Raw genomic sequence first — 27,073 nt, forward strand, 5'->3', positions numbered from 1 at the left:
CATTGATGATGACTTCATAGACATTCAAAGACGGTGGTTTGGTGGCCCTTGAGTGATAAGCCAGCTTGGCTACAGACGCTGTAAGTGAGCGGTTGAATGACCAGAAAGGTTAACTTAACAAAGTCCCTCTCGCGGCGTCCCCTTTGTTAAGTTAACCGGAAAGGTGTGACTGGTTACTGGAGGCGTACGATCAATCCTTCATCTAAAAACCAAGTTCGTGATCCTGGTTGTTAAGCAGTCGACCGACCTTATATTAATGTGACTTTGGATGGTGGCCCAACCCTGAAGGCTTGGCTTTCAAGTGATGACTTCAAAGAGAAAGGCATGACTAAAGAAATTATTCAGAGAAATTTCTAGGAGGTTTGTCGGTTGATGCTTCATCAAAGATCCGTAGTTGCTGGTTCCAGATGCGTCTGGACTCTGGGAGCACAGTGCATATGTAGTCATCTGTTACACAGTGCATAGCACACAATGCATAGTGCATAATTTGAGGTGGTCCTCGCTCGCGACTCTCGTCCTCCATAGAATGAGCTCTGCGGGTGGTGAGTGGGCCGCAGATCAATGTTTGTGCCAACTGACGAAACGGGGGGCCAAGTTTGATAAAAAAGGTCATCGCGCTTTGTATCTTGTGTTGTAAAAGAATGCTCTTTACACCCCTTCACCTAAAACGTAACGCGTTTTAAGCCTTACATCGGAGACGTGTCGCGATATATAGAGTCGCGAATGAATGTCATATCAGCTTCACCGTAAATGTCTTCATGAATCTCTGAAGGTTGGTGGGGATATCGTTGTGATAAATTGATCGAATTATTATCCCGGTCGGCCTATCACTTGAAAACCAAGATTGAATTGTGGGTCAAGCGATTGATCAAGATTCAAGAACGAGCCAGAACGAGATTCTTGGAATTCTTTGAGTTTGAGCCCGCATCTGAACTTTGGACGTGACCGTGGGCAGGGTTGTGAAGATATCTGTATCGAAATTCAGCTCGTTCCGGGTATGACCAAAATTATTTTGAGCACTTTTCTTCTCGTCCTAGACAAGAATGCTGAACTTGATGACCTGGTTTATCAAGTTTGAGGAAGCCCTCGGACAGTTCGCTGCAACACAAACTTTTTTTGTCATTTTTGTCTCTTTCGTCTTCGTCACACTGGTCAGCCAAGTCAAGAGACATGTCTGGTAACACGGATGTCAGGACCATCATCAAGTAGGACGCTTCTCACCAGTAGCCTGTAAGACTATATCGAATTGACATTATTTGTCCTTTCCATTACAGATCGATAGCCGGAAGTATCGCTCAGGTTAGTGATCAGATCATGATGGAAAGACCCTACAATCACTCCGCTAGTCTTTTACATAGCCTGATGATTAGGCCTTCTTGAATCATCATAGGTGGCCATCTTGTCTGTAGGTACTATTCCTTTGTGCTCCAATATCACCAACCTCCTCATCAAATCTTTACATGCATTGACAGATCGCAGGTTACATCCTTTCTCGCAAGAGAATTATAAGCTCTCAGACCAGAGTCAGCTTCAATGAAGTCAACAAGTAAGTGATATAATTGTTTACACCAAATAACCCGTCAATCTGATCATTTCTGATTAACATCTTTACCCAGCGCGTTCTTTACTCCCGCATTCATATTCAGCAAATTGGCGTTTAATCTAAAAGCGTCTCAAATCGTGAAACTTTATATTGTCATCATTGGTGTGGCCATTGTCATGCTATTGTCAGGCATCTTGGCAAATTTACTCGCTCGAGTTCTCCGGCTTACGACTCCCGATCGCAAGTTCAGTATGGCTATATCCATGTTCATGAATTCAAGTGCATTGCCAGTAGCTCTGTCAATGAGTCTGATACAAAATTCGGGATCAAAGAATGTATTCCAGTGGGGTGCAGAGGACACAAGAGATGAGGTACATCTGTTTTCGCGTACATACATATACTCCTTCAGCATCACAGTTAAATTGATACAATTCTGATTCTTCAAAACTCAAAGCAAATTGGCAGAACTCTGGCTTACATCATACTTTTCAGTACACTGGGATTTCTTGTACAATGGAGCTACGGGCTGCGTCTCCTGTCCGTACCCCAAGCAGAAAGCAAGGGTACAAAGACTCGAAAATGGAAGTCGTGTTGGTCTTGTTTCAATTTTGCCTCGTCGATTCGCAATTCAAATAAACCACAAGGTACAGAGATGGAAAGCAAGAACAACGAGTTACAGGGGGGCACTGAGCGTAGCAGTCTGTCAGCCGTGCGGTCTGATGTGGATAATCAGGTGCACGTACTGCCAAGCTCTTCACCCTTGAAGAGTGGTCACCTACCCAGCTCAAAGGCAAAGGCGATCATAAAACGCGTACTTGGTCCATGTGCCACTTTCTTCAAAGCCTTGCATAGTTTCATGAACCCAACCCTGTAAGTTGCAGTACAAAGCTTAGAATCGCGAACGGGGTGAGCTGACTGATCGGTTGCGAATTATATCTTACAGTTATTCGGCCATTGTGGCTTTCCTTGTGATTGGAATTCCGAAATGTCAGGATTTTGTTAGTAGCCTCCAACCATTACGCGGGTATGCTGGTTCTATCTTTCTGCAGCTTCAATTTCCTTCTCAGTAGTGTTTATTAGTGTTCTGGTTCTCCAAATGCACTGCTGGAACAAAAATGAAGTGCGTTGCAGTTTGCAGGTGACGTCGCGGTCCCTTTAACATTGGTCATCTTGGGTGAGTCGGACTGTGCATCCCTTGCCTTGCACTATGTTGTGGGACTGATTTGGCCACTGAGCTCGGCCCCATCTTTCAGGTGCATATTTTCACAGCGAGGAGAAACCTCTTGAATCTCCGCGAATAGAAAACGAATCACACTCCACGAGAGAGCCCAATATGCAAGAAAGACGATCATGTTGGAATAAAATCGTGCAATCAGCCGGCCAGCCGTCTGAGCGATGCCCGATTCTCGTCGGAATTGCGGTCCGGCAGTTCTTGACGCCTCTTGTTATGATCCCTATCCTTTTTGCACTCAATCATACTGCCGCTTCGGTATCCTCAACTGGAGAAATTTCAGCAAGTCATCAACACGTAACTAATGATCCGTGCTTTATACTAGCCATGTCTCTGCTAGTCAGCGCACCGCCAGCAATTACACTGTGCCAAATGACCACCGCAAACCGCTTTCCAGTCGGATCACCAGCTTATGCACGCCACGAGTCTCACAGCCTTCGTTTCCAACGCTTGATCTCAAAAACTCTATTTGTTTCACATGTATTTCTCGCCCCGTTCACTGTTATCATTTCTGTGTTCGCCGCTGTACTGATTATACAGGCGCATCGTCAATAGAAAGAATCGCAATAAATCGATGGAGAATGTTCCAGCAGATAATGTAAGATTTTATGTACACGGATTTATGAGGTCTTGACCTCAGAAAAGATTGCATCATGGTGTTTCTACTTGTTTTGTTCACTTCTTATTCTTATGTACTTCTCTGGTTTTGTTTTCATACATCTCTTCCTCTCGCATAGCTACATATCACTATATATATTGGTCCTTTGCGGAAGTGAACCTTTCGTTTTTTTCTATTTTCTGACGAAGTGTTTGGGATATCAAGTTCCTCTGGGCCTGAAGCTTGAAGAATATATATGGCCATGAAGCTCGTCAGGATTTCAATGATTAACACTGATATCCGAATTAACTTCGTTGTAGCCAACGATGTCCGACATGATATCTCCGCTGCTTGTGACACCCCCTTCATCAATTTCAAGGTATTTACAAAAGATGAAGAGGGTTTCAAGAAAGCTCTTCTGTTTCTGCATCATACCAATTAGGTACCCCAGTTCCAAGTTGGTTCCTCTATAGACAAGCCTGAAAAAAGGATTCAAGGTCATTGAGAAATCAGTGTATTCCCATTTGCATACCTGGCAAGTGAGATTGAGCTCAGCAATGGTGGAATCCGTTGTATGTACATACGTAGCATGGACTTCCCTGCTCATTTTTGCTAGAATTCCACCAATCTAATCGGAATCCACCACCAAAACATCTTGAATGAGCTTGCAACTATCATGGTGTTCGCAAGTCCTTATCAGAAGTTGTCGTTGATCGGCGATTCCGTTTTCCTTGACGTCATACACACAAACCTAGATTTAAGTGTTTTCTCTTTCGAAAACCTCCAAAAACCTCTACCCTAATGCCTTTTACCTATTGACGCATACATTCTTCCATCATCCCCATTGACGTTTCATTTCGTGACTCTATTCTCATTTCCTTCATTACCACTCGATACTTGGTCTTGTTACCATCATGGTCCATCGATCTGCTACTCACGCTGGGTCTTGGTACACCTCTTCCCGTCAGTTCATTTCCCTTCATGCCAATTGATAGGTGGTATAACCTTACAGCCCAGCGATCAAATCTTCACTTGATGTTCATTGGAACCTGTCTGGGAAACATCAGCCAACAAGCTCAGGAATGAGATCGACACATGGCTCGAAGCTGCCCATCCTAAGGCTGAGACGACAGAGGAGACGCAAGACTGGCGAAAGGTCGCGATGCCAGTGCCGATCAGTAACTGTAAGGCGGTCATCGCGCCGTGGGTTCACCTACTCGCTATCTCTGAGGTGAACCTGCTCACTGCCCAATCTCACGTCCGACACTAGGCATGCAGGATACTCGTATTCTGGTTCGACTGCCGCTTGGGCTTATAAGACCATCGATCCTTCTGTGATGTGAATAGTTGAGTATCGAAGCCAGGAAACGTATAGTGCACTGAAGTCATCCTTTGTCCTCTCAGTAAACGTGTCTTCATCCTTGGTCCATCTCATCATGTTTACCTTGATGGATGCGCACTGTCTGGATGCGAGGCATACGAGACTCCTCTAGGTGATCTTGAGATTGACGTACAAGGTTGCTTCTCTTTGGCTTCTGAATCTCCCTGTTTCTCTTTTGACGCATCTTGGCAAACTGAGTTTCATCTCAATGTCTTTCAATCTTCTCATTTCTGCTCGGTCATCTCAGTTACCTCTGAATTGGTGCAATCCGGCCTTTTCGAAGAGATGGACATCGAAACTGACGAGGCCGAACATAGTATCGAACTTCACCTTCCTTACGTGCGACACATTTTCAAGGAGTTCGTAATACTAAGTTTTCAAATAAACAGTCCGGTCTTGTGTTTGAACAAATAGCTAATCAATCTTTTGTCTTCCAATCTGGCTGTATTATAGTCAGACCATCACCATTGTCCCTATACTTATAGGATCGATATCTTCTGAGAAAGAACTTATTTATGGCGAAGTATTGCGACCCTATCTCCTTTCACCGGAAAACCTTTTTGTCATCTCATCTGACTTTTGTCACTGGTGAGTCGCCACAAGACATTTTATATTTCGACACAGATACCACGTTCTATATGGTTCGCTGACCCACTGTTTTCATTGTCACATCAATTGGACGCACAACAGGGGCTCGCGTTTTTCGTACACTTATTATAAAGACCCGACTCAAGAAAATGAACCGGCTCGCAAATTGAGTTCGAGTGCATCTCCTCCAGCAACGCCAATTTACCAATCAATCGAGGCATTAGACCGGGAAGCGCTTAACATACTTGAAAGTCTGTCTCATTCGGAATTCAGCCGTTACCTTTCTCAAACTAAGAACACTATATGTGGTCGACACCCAATTGGTGTTCTCTTGGGAGCACTTCAAACCATCACTGAGCCAGCTAAGTTGAAATTCACTTGTTATGCTCAATCCAGTCAATGCGTCTCAGCTCGTGATAGTAGTGTGAGTTATGCTTCTGCATTTGTAAGTCTTGGATCATCTTAGACTGGTGTAGCTTGTGATATATCCTTTTGATACATATTGTAAGATGTAATTGTAAGCTTGGTTCCGTTTGAAAGAAATATTGAACCTTTTACAGTCTAACAGTGGCCTTTGATTCAAGCTGAAAAGGACAATGCCGCAAAGGCCTTTCAGCTGCAAGGTCTTCTAAATATCTGCACCGACAACTTGTTCACCATTTACTCAATATTTTGATTTATCAGATCCTGCCAAAACAATCACAACATATCACCTTGCAAGCATTTCTAGAGTCCCGGTAAAGAGAACAGGCTGTACACATTCAGTTGAGGCATTTTGATCGCCCTCTTTTGACCTCGAAATTATACTCAATAGCCCTTAGCCCATGATATCTCTCGAAAGGTGTTAGAGATCAGTGCATTGATCTTGTGCTCCTCACTTTAGATTCAAATCAGTCAATTAATGTGAACTTGCATTTACTGGTATTTTAATTACAATATTTATTGCGTGTACAGATATCAGTTATTGAGCGAACAAATGCAGTGATCAAAACACTCATTTCAAGTGTTTGAGGTGATAGGCCTGGGAGGAACGAGATTTTGTTGTAGGCGAGGGAACGTGTTTTCAGGTGTAATTGCGTCAATTTCCTTCGACCTACACTTTTAGGAGCTCGTGCCACGAGGAAATGGAAGTCAACCTGTCGCGTGAAGTTGAGAACATCTTTTGGGCAATAGCTTCTGATTCCTTGGTCTAAAGTGAACAGCACATAAAATGACGAATTTGTCAGCTGTAAGTTCACATCACTAAATCTGAACACTCAGAGAGCCTGATTCAAAGAATACTAACGTGACAATGATAGTGTGTGAGGGGAATCGGCGTCTCCGCTTCCGCAGCTCTGATAGGTGCAAACAAACCTCCACCAGGTCTTCCTCCACCAAGCTTATCTGAATCTCCTGGTCCAGCAACAGATACTTGGATCGCCTTGGCTTCATTTGCTTCTGTTTTTTTCTTTGCAAGAGCTTTTTTCTTTATCATTTCTTCAGTTTCTTCATCCCCAGAATCGTCCTCTGATTCACTACCGATACCTTCCTCTCGTTTGGCAGCCTTATCAGCTTGAGCATTAATGGCAGCTAATCGGTCTAAATAGTCCAAGGACGGCCGAAGTTGTAAAGTTTGACCTAAAGGAACAAGATGTAATTGATCTTGATCTTCACTTGAACCGGGCTTAAGGATTCCAACAAAATAATTCGTTTGTTCTGGTATGAAAGTAGATCCAAGTGTGATTTTTTCTAATGGATCAAGCTCATCGTCTCTACCAAAAGCGTTACTCCGAACTCCCGGAACCGCGGCTTTTTTATCTGGAAGACCTTTTGCATATTCTCGAGCTCTTTCATCTGAAAATCGACCTTCAGCTGTACCAAGTTTTGTTTCCAAAGGAACTTCAAGATTCAAATGTCTAACACCAGGTTTGAATTTAGCATAAATTTGACCACTAGTTGAATTTGAATTTGATTCAGGTCTTAAGGAAGGTGGAAGTAAAACATGAGGTGTTGTTGGATTATGTGGTTTAAAAGGATATTGTAAGAGAGTTAATGGGTTGATAATTTTCTTTGGTCCTGCTTTAGTTTGATTTGAATTTGCATCTTTTGTTTCTTCTTCTAAGATGGGTTGAAAATGTGCTAATGATGGTAATGAGAAATCGGGACCCGAACTCAAGAAAAGTGGCATTCGCTGAGCGAAATAAATTGATTAAGACCGGAAGTTCAGTTCGTGAAGAGATTGATCAAGAAGAGGGAGAAAGACATCAGAATGCTTACCTTCACTATTGGGTCTTCATCATCGCCTTCCCATTCATCAGCGCTCCATCCTTCGGCATCGTGCTCGCTATTGGTGTCCATCTTCTAGGGGGATGTCAACCTTCGCGCACCGGGAAACGCGCGCGAGCTTGTGGGTTGAGCCCTGTCACTTGCCATACATACGTGAAACCATAGTCTACATCACAGTGACACTCACCCTACGTACATAAGTGACAATTTGACAGCAACATAGCACATGTCACAGGAAGATCAATTTAGTCATGATGTGACATGCTCTGAATGGCGTGTTCAACTTCAAGTTCTCAACCTGGTGGCAAAAGTTCAGTGTGCTTCTCAAATCACAATCATCCAAAACTCTAAAAAGAATGAAGCTTCAGCCTATGAGATTCATGCAAACTGTAATATTGTTAATGAGGTCAAACAAATGATCTTGAATGTGTTAGTGGGTCCGAGGATGTGTAACAGTCTGTCCTGCATCAACGGCAATGAATGAATCTCCTATGGAACCTTTCATCAAGAGCAGAGAGACCTGTGAATTTCAAAACATAAAATCATGCATGTTTCAATTCGAGTCAAAGAAAAGTGTAGAAATATAATACAACTTTGATGTTGAAACAATTCAAGTCAAAAATACAACCCATTTGGCAAATTCAGGAAACATGATTTTCCATATGTAGTCAAGAGATAAGACAGAGTTTTTGAATTCAACACAGGTGTTGGGCAAGTGTACGTGATTGAAGAATTTTCTTAAGCTCCCAACTTAGATTTGATAGCTTCAATTGAAGGTGAGAAGAAATACTCGCCGCTGATGAAGAGTAGAAATTGAAAACGTGTTGTTGCATCAGTGATGATTTAAAAAGAGTGGGCTTCAATAAGACTTACCCTAAAGGATGAACAAATGATTCATCAGCGGTGACAATATTGTTAGGATCTGTATCTCCGACGGTACCCTATTCCAACAGTAAAAAAACATGACTTGAGCTTGAGTGAAAGCTTTAGGTACTTTAGTATCAAAGGGGTGGTTTTTTTACATTCGACGTGATGTTTTGAGCAACACGTGGTCCCGGTTTTCCATTCTGACCAATAAGAAGGTCGAGTCCAGCAGTCACTTTTGCTGGGTTCTTCGGAGGAAAATCTGGATTGTTACTCCATACCTTGTAAACAAATTGTGAACAAATTGGACGATAGGGAAGTTAAAAGAAGAAGTAAGATACATGTCATTTTCAACTTAAACAATTGCAAGTTTTGATGATCTTACTTTCTGAACCAATTGAAACCCGTCCTCCACCTTGCTTTGGTAGCAGACAAATAGTAATCCTCTATTGTGCTTAGTCTTATTCTCTCTGACTTCTTCTGGAGTCAACTCAGGACCTAGAAACATCAAGCATTGCGTTAGTTTTCAAAGTCAAGTTGACCTTTAGAAAGTTGGCAATCCACCATAGGTTATACCACTACGAGTGATAAGATGAGGTAAGACCGCAGTATTCGGGTCTGCACCTTCTATGCCGTCACGAGGGTTGGTTTTTCTGGTTATGTGATTCCATTGTTAGTAAGTGAAGTTATAAAAGATCATGAGGAATCGATAAGCATACGTACCTGATATGGGCAGCATAGGGACATCTTTGTTGCACCAAATCATCTGAGAAGTCAAAATCGTCTACTCTGGCTAATTCTGGCTTGTCTTCGACGGGAGCCAACACCAGTGGAGCGCCTAATCATACCCGTAGTTCAAGGGATTAGTTATACTCTTCAGAAATCAAGAGGCAAAAACAGAGTACGCTGTTTGACTGACCAGATTTCCATCTTCCTACAATTCTAGCACCAATAAATTCACCAGTCACACCAGGTTGTGGATTCTTGTCAGCAATATCTTGACAAAACTTATGGAACTCTGGAACTAGTTGCTGTAGTTGTCGAAAGACGAGGAAAGATCCATCTTTCATCCAACCTTGAGATGGATCAAGTGGTTTGGCCTGTTGAGTGTCGGCTTGGCCCACTAAGATGACGCTTGGCTTTATAACTCCAGCTTTTTTATCGGCTTCAGTTGCGTTAAAGCCTTCGATCTTAGGCTTCGAGATTCCATCCTACACAGAAAGAGTTTTCAACAACATTGAAAACAGGTTTGTTGTGAGCTGGAACGGAATTCAAACAATCTTACCAAATATCCAAAGTGCTCATGCCCGGCTTCAGAACCAGGTCGAACCACCCCAATGCGAATGAAGGTATGGGAAGTAGTACAATGTATCAAATGCTTTACCTCTTGGATCTTATGGTCTAACAGTCCGTGGTCAGGAGCAGTGATAAGGATCACAGCGTCGATAGAGTGTTGAAGAAATTCGTTTGACCAAGTTGATAGTTTTTGACCTGTTTGGTCAACGGGGTCACCTAGATTCGTGACTGCATCAGACTTTTGCGAGGCGATGAACGCTTTAGCATCCTCAGGAATCTCCGTTTCGCCGACTCCTAATTTCTTTAGCCCGGAAGCACTGAATGCTATGTTTAATCCAGTGATCGGTAAGATCTTTTTAGGCTCGCCAGGCTTGGTTTGGTATTTGCTCTCCTCTATCTTCCGTTGAGTGTCGAGCACTTGTTGAGTGGTGGTGATCAGAGGCAGGAGCTTGGATTTCAACGTTTGACGGAAAGCTAATCGAGAGTCTTCATCATCTTTGATGGTAAGAAATACGAAAGCCTCTGTTTTCTTGGCCAGGCCGATGAGCACGTCCCCTTGCACTGCATTGACATCAACGCTGAAGCTATAGATTTCGAGTAAGGTCAAAGAAACACATCAGAAGCTATTATATAAAGCAACTTGAGGATAACGAAAGAACGCAAGAGTAATGACCTAGTAGAGCTGTGTGGGCTAAGTACCGTTTGACTGGACATCGCTACACTGCTTAATTTCTTTGACACTAGAGAGATGGAGCTACGATGGTGTATGTATTTTCAATTTGAACGGGAATGTTAGGCAGGAAAACGCGAATAATTTCTTGGGGTGCTGGTGGCAAGCATTGCCTTTCGTCTATATATTGCGCCTTGCACTACAAAAGAAGTGATCGGTTCGAAACCTTCCATCAGGAGATCCCCGCTTTTTGATGTTGCCGTCTCTTTGCAGATCAGACAGAAATTCAAACTTCACCACATTGAACTTGAAGCGCACAACACTGCCAGAGATTGTATCAAATTGGTACTCAAACTTATCCATATATGTTTTCTGTAAATGGTTTTTTTGCTTTTTCCCAACTATTTATGCAAGACCCGGCAAAAGTATATTTTGTTGATATGTGAAGTTTACCCTTTGACCGACGCCGATTGCCACGCGGCGTGCCCACGGGCAGAGTAAAAGCTAGATAGGACCCTGGAATTAACACCGAGACCGCATCGCTAGCAAGAGGAAATCAGCACGCCTTCATCTGTGCAACAGTCATTTATGGTGATTCCACTTGGAGATACAAATCTAATCCCCTCATGCTCGAGTAGTTGCATGGGAACACCAAGGGGTTTGAATGGCAGAACCTTTAGCAAATGTATTGATCAAGCAAAAACTCATAGATAAGATGAGTCATTTGTGCTTTTTCTGTTGTCTGTTTCCAAACTCTGCATTATCCTGACATCTTGTAATTTATTTGTTCTTACTTGCTCAGCCAGACAACTGACTCAGGATCAAATAATTACAAAGCAATGGCCAATGAATTGCATTGGCAATGCATTTACCATAGTGGTCCTGATTCCAACTACACCTGAAAATTTCAGTAGCAATTTCATATCTTAGCCATTCTCAACAGCCAACATCACCAGTGATTGTTTTGGGTTTCAAAGAACCCCGGCCAGGAGCAGTAATATTGGCTGCCCAAAAGAATACATGTTTCAGGGCAAGAAGTAGCTGAAATACTGAGATAGTCTAGCACAATTGATGCAAGAACAGGGTAGTGACAAGCATTATCCTGTTACAGAAGATACCAGGTTGGTTCTCGGCTATTGTATTTGAGTCATGAGTAGGATACCAAACTTACCGTCCACAAAGACAGTATGGATTGGCCAGGGAGAATTGGATGATTTCCTTGAAGGTACAAGTCTACTTCAGCTGCTTGGATTGATTTAGGTGTTTGGAAGGTTGCAGAAGCAGTGCAAAAGTTGTAGAAATTCTAACCCAAAAAGGGTCATACATATCTGAGAGGGGATAATCTACTGATAAAATAGATAGTAGAAGATGTCTATTGAATTCCCTTCTCACAGCCAGCATATTTGGCTTGGATGCAAAAATCTGAGGAGTTCTTGGATTTTGACTCTGAGGGAAGCTCCCACCAAGGATCCAATCTGAGGCAACAGCAACGGCCAAAATTTGCCTGGGGGTATTTGTCGGGTGCCCTTTTACTCAGAGGGGCCATCTGAGGACTCCTCAGACGTTTGTTGCCAAGGCAACTATGTGGGAAGTGCCTAAAACAAGTCATTCAGAAATATCTCTGTTGAAGAGAGTACCAATAAGGAACCAAATGAAAAAACTTATTGTTTTTAAAGGACCAAAAGCATGAATTTTTAAATGAAAAGCAACTGATTTTTATTATCTCTCAACACCTTTAGAGTTGTTCAAGACTTATAACAAAGAGAAACAAGCACAATATCTTTTTGATATTATTCCCAAAAGACTTTGTAAGTCACAAAGCTATACTACTAAAGTACACTTCTCTTTACAATTGTAATAAAGGGTGTATTTCAGTGACCAGGTTACGGTATTATCAAAATAAGTGTATGATAGAAACAAAATGATAATGTTTTAAACAATAAATAAAGGGGGGAACATCATCCAAAATCTTCAACCTGGTAGAAACCCTGTACCAGCAACACATTGCACCACAGTAAGCAAGTTTTTTGGTGCATTTCTCCACAACATGCAACAACACCCCGCAGCAGACACTGATTTGTGGTAATTACAGCTAATGCACCGACCCGGTCCGCAAAACCCGATCTGGTACCGGGACCGGGACCGGGTCGGGCGGGTCTCGGCTAAGATCTGGGTAAAGCCGGGTCTGCCCGGGCATATGTTAGGGGGCAAATTTTACCAAAATCATCTTAATTTCTTCAAGTATCATATATATACAACAAATTTTTTGTCTCTTTGTTGTAGAATAGCTGCTGGATAGCTTCAGCAAAGGCTACAGAAGAGAAGAAAAATCGAAAAATCATATATTTATCATATATTTACGTTTTTTTTTGGTTTTTGAGCATATCACATCACTGGGGCTAGCGGACCGGGTCGGCCCGGTCTGAGGGGGAGGTTGGCCCCGGTCCAGCTCAGATTCATCGGGTTGGGGCCGGGTTGGTGCATTAATTACAGCAACAACCAAAGGTAAGCTTGGGTTGCACGGCGTTCATGGTGCTGCGCAACACAACAGGCGCAACAGCACCAAAAAAATTGCTGAATTCACATTCTTTTAGGCACTAACACAACACATACTGTTGTGGCCCCAAAAAACTGTTGATTTGACACATCTTGTTGCGTTGATTGTGTACCATGAAGAAACACCCAACTGTTTTGGCTAAGAGAGAGCCATAATCAATACCACAACCACTCCACAATGGATTCCAATTTTGGAGAAACTTTGGTATGTGCTATTGCACCACTGCGTATTGTGGTTGCTGTGCACCACACTTCAGAGTCCCAAAAAATCATAGTGGTATGACCACAGCACAATGGGCCCAGGCTATGGTTTCTCCGCTATATAGCAGAGAGATGCCCAGTAGCCAGGGCCAGGGCATTTGGTCCCTCATCAAACTTTACCCCCCTCACCCTAGTCTACCAGATCTATACCAATCATTTTTTAATTACCACAGTGATCAAATTAGACATTGAGGGTAAAGTACTTCATGAGTCTGTTGGCTCAGATTTTCCAATTTATTCTGAAGTTTCTTCAATTCATTCTCAAGCTGATGGAATTACATTTCAAACTGTGAAACACTGAAATCAATTAATCAAAAAATCAGGTGCGGGATCTCTTCACCTGACAGGGATCTCTACCAAAACCTCACTTCTGCAATTCTACCCCATCACTCAGTTTTTCATGCTCAAGTCTTTCATCCCAATAAGTTGAGGGGCTCTGCTGCTTGCTAGGTGTACCATCTTGTAAACATTGGTGATATCAGCTTAACATCAGATATTCAATCAAACATATTTTTGGTTGTTTGAAAGAATTCTGGTACAATGGATTTGAACACCTTGAACAAAGCAATGAAGCAAAAACCTCAGGACACACCTAGGTATATCTCTCTAGGTCTTTGCCTACTAGCCGTTCTCCTCATATCCAATTCATTGATCACAGAAGATAGCCTCCCAATCTACAAAGGATGAAGCCAAAGGGGATTATGACAAAGCTTGCCAGTCATACATTTTTGCCATTCAAACCTACTGGTATCTGATCTTTGATGTACCAGACATAAGATTGAGGATAATTGGAAGGAGATGTCAACCAAGTTATTGAATCAGGGTTATAAAACTTCTGTACCTATCTGATACCATTTTTTATCTTCTTTTCAAGTGGTCTATTGAAAGTAGCCAATCAAAACACACTTATCTGTATTAATGGTTATTTTACCGCTACTGCATTAGGAAAATTAGGTCATGTTGATGGAGAAAAGGATTTAACAAGAGCAGCACCAATGAAAGAGGTGATCCAAATGATTCCTACACTTTCATCAGGATTGTTTTGAGAAATTTAAAATCTGAAACATCAATCTCAATTGTTTTCACTCTGCAAATTTAGATTGAGTTAAAACCAAACCTTTTGTAATACTGATACAAGATGAATCAAATGGGATTAAAGCTTTGTTTATTACTGTTGATGCTCCCCAATCAGGTAGAAAAGAAAAGGACTCACGACTCAAGCTGAGTTTGGCCTTAATATGATCATTGAATTAAACATCTCAGCACGTTATATAGTGCAGGTACAGAAGGACCACTATGAATCACTATGTATTGCAAAAATAGTAGTTGACCACTTCACAATCCTGAGAGACAAAAAATATCAAAAGCAGTGATCTAATAGCTGTGTGATTCATAGTGGTCACTTCACAGTGCAATGAAGATGGTAGAAAAATCACAGCATTGCGGAGCAATTTTGGTGTTGCCTTGGGTCCATAGACCGTTTCTTTTAGTTCACACAATTTGCTCCTAACACAGCTACAGTGTATTCTATCTCACAATTTCTGACTATGAGGCTATGCAATTAGGTTCAAAATATAGTTTGTATGTTATAAAATGATGAAAATATTATAATTTGCTTTCTCACACCATTTGCACCCAGAATCCTGGACTGAACAGGTACACCCTTGTTCAAAAGCCTTGCAACCAGTTGAGCTGTGCAGATTACATACAGCAAATTGAGGAAAGCTTATCAAACATTCTCCACCAATTTTCTTGAGTGTTGGGGGCAAACTTGGTCAAGCGTTTATGAGTTGGCTGTACAGTCCCCTCTGTTATGGCCAGCTTCAGGGGCCTTGAGATGGGGACAGAGAGAGGGAAAGGGTGCTGAGTATGTAGTATAGTTATTGTAGCATGAGGAGCAATACAAGTGGAGCGCTGGCTCGCATGAGGTTGAGAGTTACACATGTCACATGTTGTGACAGCTCCATGATCCGTGACAGGATCATAACACTATCCCCCGTTTACGCCCAGGCTCCCTGTTCGCGGCCCTGCGTTCTTCCCCGGGGCTCGCGTTAAAAAACCCAGTGGGAAAAAGCTTCGCCCCTCTCACATACGCCTTGATCTTCCGTGTTCTTCTGCAGCCTTCGGGTATTTTGAATTGAATTCGTCGATCAATAACTTAGAGTTTGCGACATTCACCTCTGGTTCCCAAGAATCTTCCGATCGACCATAGCCTTTCCAACTAATTAGGTACTCAATTTTCTTTCATCTTATTCTCTTATCTAATATAGCCTCGACTTCCCACTCTTCCTCGTTTTCAATTTCGATCGGGTAAGGGGTTGCCTGCTGTCTCTCCTCGATCAAATCCGGTGAGTGTTTTTTTAATACTGAGACGTGGAAAACTGAGTGTACTTTACTCATACTGATTGGTAAACGTAATTTGTAGGCCGATGTTGATACTTTCTTCTCAATGGTAAACGGGCCTAACCAACAGTGGTCGAGTTTGGCGGATGGTCGTGTTGTTGATATGTGGTGACTGTTGAGCCATACCTCGTCTCCTACATTCCAGTCGGGTGTAGGTCGTACCTTTTCATCGTAGTTTCTCTTCATCACCTCCTGTGCTCGTAGTAAGTTTTCCTTTAATTTGTTTTGAATCTCTTCTATGTTTTTCAATCTATCTTCCACTTCTGGTATACACCTTTCAGCTGACGGGATCCTTCCGAAGGACAGGTCATATCCAACATTTGCTCTAAACGGGGAGACTCCAGTTGACGTATGTGTACTGTTGTTGTACGCGAATTCTGCTAATGGTAGGTAGTCAGTCCAATCGTCTTGGCAATAACTCACGAAATGACAAAGGTACTGTTCAACTGCTTTGTTGACGATCTTGGTTTGGCCGTCTGACTGCGGGTGATATGCTGTCGACGGGTGGATTGCAATGCCTAGTTGTTTGTTCAGCGATTCTGTAAGTTTTGATGACAGCTTCCCACCAAAGGGACGACGTGGTAAGGATTTCTATCGTCACTAAGGGGGGTAAGATTTGACTAGGTGCACCTGTAACTTTACACACACAACAAGTCGAGGGAGGCAAAGATACAGAGAGGGGAGAGGAAAAATTTCTCCTCCATCTCGAATATTCCTCTCCCGCACCTTTAGTCGAATAATTGAGCATTCACGCTCTTCAAGAAGGTTAAACATTCATAGTTTAACTTTTTCGCATCGACAAAAGAAGACATACAAGATTAGGAATTGATAACACCTTGAATTTCCAGAACTCTCAGACACATTCTCCATTACCCCTTAATTTTCCCTGAATATACAATCTCAAATATCACTTTCTCCTCTTCTTCCCGAATCCACAAGACCAAAACAAAGAATGGACAGCGAAGAATTTCAAAATCAAATTGATGAAGCACTAAGGAGAGAAGGGACAGAAGGAAAAGGAAAAGAAGTGGAGAAATCAGAGGAGGAAAGAGAAGATGGAGCAGGAGAAACAAGAAGGAATCAAGACGATCAACACACCGAAGAAAGTCAAAAAGTAGACGAAAACCCACCAGAAACAACGCCGGCAATACTTAAATCGGTCCCAACGAGACAGTCGAAAAGGAAAGCGGCACCGCCCAAGCCTTTTCCCCCACCGGCCACCAGCACATCTAAGCTAATCAGCCCGATCAAAATCAAGAAAGTGAAACCGAATGAGGAAGCAAGTAAGAGCAAGATTTCAAAGGCCACTAAAACCGGCTCCAACAAACCATCAGCCAGCAACAAACCAGCAGCTGACGACACACAAGCGGCCAAACCTCAGGCAGCAAAACCGAGTCGACCTCCCCCTGTGGAACAACAAATCGAGTATGATCAGCAAGTCGGATCATCGAGTGAAAAAGAAGACGATCAACAAGTTAGAAGTGGTAGATTATGGGAAGATACCAAAAGAAGTGATGAACGCCCAGCCATGAGAACGGTGGGTGGAATAACACTTGGTGACCCGGTTGAACGTTAGTTGCAACAAAATTTCCTATCTTAAACCCCCCCAACCTATTCCAATTCTTCCATAAAGGAAATGCCTCTGAAGGAGATGAAAAGAAAATGAACCCAAATATGTCACACAAGACGAAGGGAGGGAAGACATAGTCAAAAATCTATACGTAGATAACCCCACACAAAGGAAATTCTTTTCCAAAAAAAAAAAAAAAAAAAGAAAGAGAGGACAAAGAAGAATAAGAACTAACTTCAAATGCCCCTTTCGGAAATCCCCTCACAGGTGAACAAGTCAAAACACAGACAATTGTAGAAACACCCTACATGGATAGCGTAACTCAACGTCTTGACGAGCAAATGGAGGCTGCGTTCACCGCGGGAGATCGAACAACTTATGATCGACTAGCGAAAGACAAAGAAGAATGGTTAGCTTTCAAAGGGAAGAAAGACAACCCGAGCACGAACGCAGGCAAGAAAAGCACCAAGTCCTCGACAGAGAAGAAAACGATGAAAGTCCAAAAAGGGGAGATGCTCAGTCAACATCTAAATGCACTCTCACCTTATTGGGATACCGCCATGAAAGAATTTAACCGGTATATCCCGCTATCCATCTTCGACCCCAATTGGCTACGCCAAGATATAGCATTCGTCTTGAACAAAACGTCTAGAACCAAGACAAAAGACGCTGACTCAGCATCGTATAACGGATACCCAATCCCCAACGAGTGGAGAACCACAGTAGCTCAATGGCATCGCCAAAAAGAACTCTTTCTTCAATATCTCAAACGGTACAAACAGTTTGAAGTCCTACCGGTAATGAAAGAACACTTCGCCAATGTCTTGAAGATCCAAGACCAAAATGATGGTTGCTGGGTACAGGCATATCGGTACGATCTGATGATGCGCCAAACATACCTAGTTTTCAAGATTGGAGAAGATGGAACGGCAATGGCAGATATTGGTGTGCGCAACCCGACGATCGAAAGACTTGCAGAAAGAGAAACCCTGAGAAGGAACGACGATATGTTCCTAGATAACCCGTACGCCTTAACGGGGACCAAGTGCTTTATTGATCCATTAGATGGAACGAACTGGCAAGGCAGGAATACGAAGTGGGATGACCCAAGTCGAACGGATCCGAAAGATGACCGACTAGAGACGATCAGATCAAGTCAATCAGTTAGATCAACCTTGTGGTCACAAAGTCGATACGACCCACATGAAAACCCAAACGCTTACAACACAACACCACAAGCGTATCACCATTTCAATCAACCGTCCACATCCAATCCCCAAACCTACTTCCAACCGCATGTAGTAGACAACTCTCGGGCAAACATCAACCCAAATTTTAAAGGGAAACGGGAAAACTTTAACCCAAACTACAAGAAGGACACGGGTAGAGGCGGTAGAGGAGGAGCCAAGAGAGGAAGCTGGGGGAGACCACAAGGAGAAGGTGAAAGTGGTGGACCGGTCGCGTCCAGTTCCCAAATGCGCCCGAATGCTGCAGGAGAAGGGAGCCAAAAGAAGTGAGTATTAAAAATGTACACGAGAGACAACGAAAGTTTGTGACGTAATGCATAAAGACCTTGAGTCGAGAAATTGTAGTGCCAAATGAATCTTGTGAGAACACGAACTGACATACCATGTTCACACCTTGCCCAGCCTAAGTTCCCAAGTCCTAGCGGAAGATGTGGACGGAATAGACCCAGATGAGCTTGCAAGTGACAATGAAAGCGAAGGAATCAGGCGGACAAACCTCGAGCCAAGAGGGAGATGGCCAGTCAAGGCAGAGTGCGAACTCAACATCGACGAGTGGGAAGCCTTGATGAGAGAATTCGAGATGATAGAAGAATGGGGAGATGTATTGGTCAGTCTAAGGGAAGGCTTTGATCAAGGGATCCCCGAGCATACTATAGAAGGCCTGCAATGGTTCACACCGCCCAACCAGAAATCAGCACTCCTGGTGAAAGACAAGATAGAAGCGACAATAAAAAGAGAACACGCAGAAGGCAAACTATTTGGGCCGTTCACACACAAAGAAGTGGAGAAACACTTTGGCTTCTTTCGATCAAACCCGATGGGGAGTGTTACAAACAACGATGGAACATTCAGAATGATAAGCAATCTGTCATATCCAAAGCACGGAACAGATATCCCCGTGAGTACATCGGAAAGGAGAGAGAAGAGACTAAGAGAAACGAAAGACTGACTCTTAAAATTAGTCCGTCAACTCTTTCGTAGACAAAGACGAGTTTATAACAACCTGGGACGACTTCAAATTCCTAGCAAACTTCCTACGAAACACGGACAAGAAGTGGCAATTAGCGCTGTTCGACTGGCTTAAAGCCTATCGCCAAATACCAACCCACCCCTCGCAATGGAAATATCTCTTGATTCTGGATTTTCTGAATAGGCTCTGGGTGGACACAAGGGTCGGATTTGGAGGCGTCGCAGGTTGCGGAACCTTCGGAAGAGCCGCTGATGTTTGGAAGGAAATCATGCAGAAAGCCATCGGAATTCCAAAAATTTTTCGATGGGTCAATGATAACCTGATTGTGAAAGAACTAGGTTCACCGATTCGAATGGAGTCAGTGCTCGAGTTGAGTTCATACATGGGTGTAAAGACGAATCTTACCAAATACTCCGATTTTGCCGACAAACAAAAATATCTCGGCTTTATATGGAATGGACGAGAGAAAACTGTTAGACTTCCAGTAGAAAAACTAGAAATGAGAATCAGACAAGTCCAAGCCTTACTTAATGGTGAGAAGTGGAAAAAGAAACCAGTGGAGAAACTCGTTGGCCAACTCTGTCATATCACCTACATTATGCCAGATATGAAATGCTACATGAAAGAACTGTATGGTTGGGAAGGAGCGTGGAGAAACAGCAAAGCAAGACGAGGAATCACAGAGTCAGTAAGAGACGACCTCGAGGAATGGCTTCAAGTACTCACCACTTTCGAACACATGCGCATCATACCTTACCTTGAACCAGAGGACATAAAGTGGGTCGGGGACGCCTCGACGTCTTACGGGATCGGTGTGCTGATAGGAGCACACTGGGCGAGGTTCAAGCTAATACCAGGTTGGGATGACGTCAGAGATGACGGCATCAAACGCAATATAGCATGGATGGAGACAGTCGCAGTTCGTTTAGGCCTCCTGGTAGTGCTGAAAATGAAAGAGTTCAAGGGGAAGTGTTTCATCGTATGGACCAATAATACAACGACTGAAGCGGCCATCCGAAACACCCGGTCTAAAGACCAAGCGGTGAATAATGAATGGAAAAGAATACAAAAATTATTAACCACCAACCACTGCTCGATAAAACAACACAGAGTTACCTCAGGCGACAACGACGCCGACGCGCTTTCGAGAGGTCTTGAGACCGACTTGAATCCCCACGACGAAGTCATTATCCAACTACCTGAAGACTTGTCGACCTTCCTAGAGCAAAAATGAATGCAGAAAATCTAAAGAAAATAAACAACTTCATCAGCAATCAAGATGGCGTTGTAACACTAGATAAGAACCCAGTACAGAGGTTGATGATATTTGGAGGTAGTTGGTCCAAAGACACTCTGATCCAGTACAACTCGGCGATAACAAAATTTATGGTCTTTGGCGGACAAGAAGGAAAGGAAAGAAACCAAATCTTACCAGCAAGCGCAGACCTAGTCCTCGGATTCATCGAATGGGCCGCTCCCAAAATCGAAGGCGAACCACAAACGAATCATGAGATCAAACCCTCAACGATCGAAGCGTACCTTTCCGGCCTGAGGGCCTGGCACCTGTTCCACCGCCTGACTTTCCCGGATATAGATCAAAGAGAGATTAACTTGGCTATGAAGGCAGCCAAACTCCTAGACGCGAAAGGAGAGAATCGGCCTCAGAAGCGCCCTGTACAAATCCTACACCTAGCGAGCCTGCTGAAAAACTTACCGAGAAAGGACGGGGCAGCTGAACTAGCAGTTACAATAGCCCTAGTTGCATTCTGGGGAATGGCACGCATGGGAGAACTCACCACTTTACGAGACTCGAGAGTTATACTAATCGACGACGTGAAAATATCTCCAGACGAGCAAATAATGTCCTTGGCACTGAGAGAAACCAAAACGGCGAAACCCGGAGAAGTGCAGTTCCTTAATTTGAGAAGACATCAATCGCTTCTATGCCCTGTCGCAGCAATCGAACGACTGTTGAAGAAACACGTAGAAAGTGGCTCATACGCAGATAATCCTCTCTTTACCTACGATCATGAAACAGGGAACGGAGGAACAAGATTAACGAAAGGAGGAGTGATGTCAATCTTGAGGAACCTATGGAAGAAAGACGGATACGAGCAACTTACCGGCCATTCTTTCCGCGTAGGAGGCGCATCGTTCTTATGGAACGAAGGCCTTCCTCTACCTCAGATAATCGAAAAGGGACGTTGGAAGTCAAAAGCATACGAGAGATATTTGAGGAAATTCACCGAAGACGAGATTGAGGTCAATAGGAGTTGGTTGGCAAAGATGGAATTAAAAAGAAAATAAAAGATCATTACAAGTTAAAGGTCAACCATGAATTTGTTTATCCTTATCATTTTCATATTAAAGGAGAACCATTGACTTGAACAAAACTAGACAAAATACCCCATTAGTGCCATTTTCAAGTTTTGCATGCTGTGTCAGGAACCATTTTGAGATCCATTTGCAGTTCCCTGCATCCGATTTCCCAATAATCTGCCAGCTACATCTCCTCTTCTGACTCTGATCGATCCAACTTTGCAATCCAATCCACAACTAGCCGACTTTCCTCAAGCATCCAATGTTGATCTTACGTATGTTTCTCACACGAATCTCCTAATTATTGCAATTTTCAAGTTTTGCACATGGGTCAGAAATCATTTCAAGATTCATTTGTGGTTTTCTTTATTCAAATTCCCAATCATCTGCTGGCTACTTTGCCTCTTTTGACCTCATCCGACAATCATTTGCGAGTCAAACTACATTCCCCTAGCCGATTTTCCTGAAGCACCCAAATTGCTCCTACGTAGGTATATGTATCACACGAATCCCCTTATGTATCAAAGGATCCAATGCAAATCCTAGCTAAACATCATCCAAAATTCAACCGTAATCCCTGGCGGAATATATACGATTTTAAGATTCTATCATTCTCTGTGATGTATTCAAACATAATCAAATTAACCATCTCATTGACAAACTCAAGCAGATGATGTAGCTTCTAGGCTTCCATCAGTTCATCACTCGACAAATATTACTTTGGCTCTTGGTCCTCCACAAACGCACATAGAATCATTGCCTTTCATTCATGAAGATCTAGATAATGAAGAGTTGAGTTTGATTTTACTCTTCTATTTCAGATGCAATATGATTTGACTAATCTGCATTTCATTCCATTACATACTTTCTTGATTTTTAGCGGATGAGCACTTGCTATTGCTGAAGAGACACAGCCTTTGTCAAATACCTCGATCAAGAACGTTAAGAACTCTTGATTATATAGGAACAAGATCAGATCAGTAAGTATATAGAAATAAATAAATGAAGCTTGGTCATAATCCAGATAGATTGATTATTTGATCTCATTTAAATCGCTCATGAATCACTAGCAGTCAATCAGTTTCCCCGATTCAAAACTTCACACTTGAGATCTTGTTAGATTGACTCAAAGGATTAGGATCAGATCTTCAAGTTTACTAATCCAATGAATTCAAAAAGTATCAGTGTCAAAAAGTAAGCTATTTTGAATTCATTCCTGTGATTGATTTCTTCTATTTTCTCACAGAACCAACTCATCAAGCATTACATTGACATAATAACACCCATTGAATCTCTTTAACATTAATCAAATCAGAGCAAAACAAAAGAATGGCTGATGTTCAAAAATCATCTTTTTCAATAGGATGTTAACATCAAATGGAAAGGATCAGGGTTGAGGTGGAATTGGGGTCCGGGATATGGGTGTGACTGGTATCAGATCAACTGCAGAGAGTAAGGCAGGAAGCAGAGAAGTCGAGTGTTGGTTTTGTTTTGATTGTTAGGTTATTGGGATTTGGTTCTTGTGTACTATACGATGACAATTAATAAAAACTGATGACCTCTTACCTTCGAACTCACCAATCCATTCTCGTCAACACCTCGCTACCCTTCAATCACATCGAGATATCATCACAGCTTTAGCTCGACTCGGTGAGCTTCATACTACTTCTGTTTTTTGATATGATCAAAGAATCTGAGTATTGATCTCAATTGACTCAAGTGCTGTTTACCGATCAGAATCGACGGAATTCGAGCTTGATAGCTCTTTGGCCAACCTTCTCTCTTCACCCGAAAGACTAGAACAGCCACTCACACAGATAGCCGATCTTAGGCCATTGGTCTCTTCACTCGCTCAAGTTGCATCGACCCTTTATGAAGTGGTAACCAAACAGGCATCTGTAGCCGAAAGAATATGAAGCAAGGTTCGCATCCAGGACCTCGAACAGAGCAGGGTCAAGGAATGCATTAATCGGATTCAAGCTGTCACAGAACTTAAATACGCCTTAATCAATGTATTTCAAGCGATCGAGAAAGCTGATCGAGAAGCTGCTACACGACATGTCCAATGTGCCAATGGAATCACTCCAGAGATGATTCGTAGTCAATTCGCAGAAGCAGTGGTGGTAGGCGATCTTATATAGTCTTCTGGATTTCTTTACTGAGGACAAAACGAGTCTCATATGTTCATTTTGTCAGCCTCCGACCGATATTCCTGAACTACCTTGATCGCTTTAGATAACTTTACAAATCAATCAACTGGAATCTTCTTAAAGGCTTTCACTCAGGCTGCAAATTCAAAAGCTGAAGCTACTACACTCGATTCTTTGCACCCTTTCCATTCTTAGGGTCTAAAGCATCTGAGGCTGGTTTATCAGCTTACTCCGATTTTGTGCGACCTCAGCTGCATATCAGAATGTTGAAAAATATAATCGACTCTTACCAATTGCAACTTACCTTTTTTGGTCCTTCAAAATAAGGAGTTTAAATATCAGGATGATATGCAAGACAAGAAGGCTCATTGTGCCCGTAAGTCATTTTTCAAACACTTCATTTGCTTCTCAAGATTATATGATAGTATAGAAAATATTGATAAATCTTCGGGAATTCCAAACAATTGATCTCAACATAGCTCTTAATTCCCCAATGAACAGACTACCTCCGATCAGTGCAATGCTCTCAGTGTGAGGGCCTTCAGATATTTAAACTGTTTTAAAATGTTTGTTGAGATCTCATTGAAATATCTTACTATACCACCCGAACTAGCTAATGTTCTTTTATGTAACAATGAACAAATCAAACTTCAATGCAACGGGTACAACAATGATTCATCTTAAACTCAGTGATGATCAAGGACACTGTAAGTGTCTCCTGTTCGCTGGTCTATTCATGATTCTCTTCAATGTCATAAGAGATCATCACATTCAAGAATTCTAACAGTTGATTCGGCTCATTCTGTATGATCCGGATTTTCATTTCACAGGCTATGAAGCTCACAAGACGAATCCTAAAGAGAGCGGTTTTTATCCATGTCTGAACTTGCCAGTTTATTACGAAGCTAAGTATCAGAAAAGGTAAACAAACAGTCTTCCATCGATCAAATTGATTCCTATTATCAAAAACTAACTCATTTACAACAGAATTGGTTGATGAGAGATACAAAGGACAATCAGTTCATCTACCTTCGCCAGATCCTTACCTATTCTTTATTCATTCTGTTGATCATTCGTTTTGATATATATCTTTTGAAGTCAGCCTCTCAAGTCTTATCAACCCAGCTTCAATCAAGAAGTTGAACCAAATTTCATCTTTATTGGTCGTGCGAGAGGTGTGTGGCAATCAGGTCGTGTTATACTATCATCGGTCTATTGGGCGTCTTCTCCTGTTTAAATCGCTCCTCAATCTCCACCTTCAAAATCGAATTGTATTCAACAACAACAACATGCACTTCATCATCATCAAGATTGGTCAATTCAAATTCGATCACCTTTGTCTCAACTTCAAAGATCATTATCCACTTTTGGACCAATCAACTTGATTCCAATATAAATGATTATAATATCACTCCAAGCAACCCTTAGATCTTCAACTACCTCTTTCGATAAACATCTAACACTCACTAGATCGACTTCAAGTTTCAATCGATCCCAAGCATTCTATTTGCGCTACATCCTAAACTTCATCTTAATCATCAAAACATCCTTCAAATCAACAACCTTCCTCTTTAGCTTCTTTAATTAAAAGCAGCAAGTCATATCTCTTTAGGCTTCTATACATCCCTTGTGCTGATTCACACCTCACTCTTTCAAACATGTAAACTCGTTGCCACTAGGACTCACCAACTCATCTCATCCATATCCTTATACTGAACTCCCCAATGTGTCTCATCTAAATTTGACCCACCCACAGCTTGGTTGATTCATTCTCTCGTGTTCAATTGAGGTCTTCTAATTTCTAACAAACAAGTATTATCATGTTTTTCATTCCATGGACTTTAAACAGGATACATGGCTTGGCATCTATTATTTGATCTCAAATGGCTTTAAATCATGGCTTATTTAAAGATGGATTATTTAAACCAGCTAGATTGAATAGAAGGGGAAGAGGGATCTGGCTTTTAGTGTGCTTTATACTTTCAATGTTGTGGTCTATAAGTTGATTTTACATCTTGTGAATGTTCCTGTGAGTCTTTTTTTTCTTACACCTTTTAATTTTTTCAAGGTTGACTGAACTATATGCAGTTCTTTTTTGTCTTTTATGTAAGGTAAAACTGTTTCATCAAGTTGTAAGCGCTACCATACCACTTTTGACATCATCTTATAAATCTTCTATTTTCATAAATTATATCCACTTCAAACTTTTTTATCACTCTTTATAGTAGTAGCAGGTGTAGGATTTTTGACTTATCATGATTATGGCTGGAGCATTGAGGTTTGATATCAACTTTATTAGGTACTATTTTAGCTTCATCAAAATCAGTGATTACAATATTAATTTAAGTTGGAAGATTAGGATTAGATCCATTAGATTTATTATCAAGAATGTCTTAGCTCTTATACAATGTGTGATTTGGAATTATTGGACAGATGAAATGAATTCAGTTAGAGAATTTGATTCAAATCAAATGGATAGTAATAAAGCTATTGTTTTGGCTATCAATGGAGAGATTGCGTTTGTTTTGAATGTAGTTGGTTTTACTGCTAATAAAAACCAAGTGCACTTGCTATGGCAGTTACTGGTCAGCATTTCTTTACACCAATTTTCAACTTCAAAAGATGTGGACATTTCTTCTACATGATTCTATTTTCAAGTTAGAAAGTGGAGGAAAAGTTGGTCCATTCATGGGATACAAAGTTAAAACTGGGAGTTTTTTCCCAGTTTCCCAGTTTTCAAAATACAGCCAAAAACGCAAACTGGGAAACTGGGAAACTGGGAGAACGTGGGAAAGTTCCAAACACAGCCAAAAACAAAAACTGGGAAACTGGGAAAAAATCCCAGATTTAACTTTGTATCCCACAATTGAAGCAAATATTGTTGTCCATTCAATCAGTAGGCACAAGAGGTGTTTGTTTTGATGTTATTATTCTGTCAATCTTATCACTCTATCTCCTTCAACATTGAGAAGAGCCAGAAAAGCAGACAGAATAAGGAACACAAATCATGAAGTAAATTCTGATTTTGATTGCAGAAGCGAGTTCCTCATGATTGCATCACCTAGATGGTCACAAAAGGTTCACCTTACCTTCATGATGGTATTCTCCACAAGCTCAAAAGGTGATTGGAGTACTCCTTGAACATTAGTATCATGTCAATT

The 27,073-nt window shown here is 41.9% G+C and overlaps 7 protein-coding genes across 7 annotated transcripts; 5 read left to right on the plus strand and 2 right to left on the minus strand.

The window, feature by feature from the left end:
• Positions 1-1,170: 1,170 nt before the first annotated feature.
• Positions 1,171-3,329, plus strand: MELLADRAFT_63226 (uncharacterized protein; the record flags this gene model as incomplete). Its single annotated transcript, XM_007409990.1, has 9 exons — positions 1,171-1,177; positions 1,283-1,299; positions 1,391-1,405; positions 1,473-1,546; positions 1,617-1,914; positions 1,998-2,413; positions 2,487-2,567; positions 2,665-2,717; positions 2,845-3,329. The coding sequence occupies 9 exons, from the start codon at positions 1,171-1,173 to the stop codon at positions 3,327-3,329; spliced, it is 1,446 nt and encodes a 481-aa protein (XP_007410052.1).
• A 938-nt stretch (positions 3,330-4,267) lies between these two features.
• On the plus strand, positions 4,268-5,914 carry MELLADRAFT_48375 (uncharacterized protein; the record flags this gene model as incomplete). Its single annotated transcript, XM_007409991.1, has 7 exons — positions 4,268-4,335; positions 4,440-4,575; positions 4,643-4,711; positions 4,777-4,889; positions 5,001-5,112; positions 5,207-5,341; positions 5,444-5,914. The coding sequence occupies 7 exons, from the start codon at positions 4,287-4,289 to the stop codon at positions 5,805-5,807; spliced, it is 978 nt and encodes a 325-aa protein (XP_007410053.1).
• Positions 5,915-6,611: 697 nt separating this feature from the next.
• Positions 6,612-7,678, minus strand: MELLADRAFT_86458 (uncharacterized protein; the record flags this gene model as incomplete). The annotated part of the gene is made up of 2 exons (XM_007410064.1): positions 6,612-7,511; positions 7,598-7,678. The coding sequence occupies 2 exons, from the start codon at positions 7,676-7,678 to the stop codon at positions 6,612-6,614; spliced, it is 981 nt and encodes a 326-aa protein (XP_007410126.1).
• A 666-nt stretch (positions 7,679-8,344) lies between these two features.
• Positions 8,345-10,480, minus strand: MELLADRAFT_106559 (uncharacterized protein; the record flags this gene model as incomplete). Its single annotated transcript, XM_007410063.1, has 9 exons — positions 8,345-8,402; positions 8,480-8,547; positions 8,629-8,751; positions 8,856-8,968; positions 9,035-9,123; positions 9,194-9,308; positions 9,390-9,681; positions 9,756-10,350; positions 10,440-10,480. The coding sequence occupies 9 exons, from the start codon at positions 10,478-10,480 to the stop codon at positions 8,345-8,347; spliced, it is 1,494 nt and encodes a 497-aa protein (XP_007410125.1).
• Positions 10,481-14,051: 3,571 nt separating this feature from the next.
• Positions 14,052-14,299, plus strand: MELLADRAFT_86460 (uncharacterized protein; the record flags this gene model as incomplete). Its single annotated transcript, XM_007409992.1, has 2 exons — positions 14,052-14,076; positions 14,142-14,299. 2 exons carry the CDS (start codon positions 14,052-14,054, stop codon positions 14,297-14,299), a joined length of 183 nt encoding a protein of 60 aa, XP_007410054.1.
• Positions 14,300-16,608: 2,309 nt separating this feature from the next.
• Positions 16,609-17,363, plus strand: MELLADRAFT_106560 (uncharacterized protein; the record flags this gene model as incomplete). Its single annotated transcript, XM_007409993.1, has 2 exons — positions 16,609-17,227; positions 17,290-17,363. The coding sequence occupies 2 exons, from the start codon at positions 16,609-16,611 to the stop codon at positions 17,361-17,363; spliced, it is 693 nt and encodes a 230-aa protein (XP_007410055.1).
• Positions 17,364-24,546: 7,183 nt separating this feature from the next.
• On the plus strand, positions 24,547-25,308 carry MELLADRAFT_106561 (uncharacterized protein; the record flags this gene model as incomplete). Its single annotated transcript, XM_007409994.1, has 4 exons — positions 24,547-24,619; positions 24,743-24,833; positions 25,011-25,087; positions 25,223-25,308. The coding sequence occupies 4 exons, from the start codon at positions 24,547-24,549 to the stop codon at positions 25,306-25,308; spliced, it is 327 nt and encodes a 108-aa protein (XP_007410056.1).
• Positions 25,309-27,073: the final 1,765 nt, after the last annotated feature.

This window comes from Melampsora larici-populina (assembly GCF_000204055.1).
Source record: "Melampsora larici-populina 98AG31 unplaced genomic scaffold MELLAscaffold_18, whole genome shotgun sequence".
Taxonomy (NCBI): domain Eukaryota; kingdom Fungi; phylum Basidiomycota; class Pucciniomycetes; order Pucciniales; family Melampsoraceae; genus Melampsora; species Melampsora laricis-populina.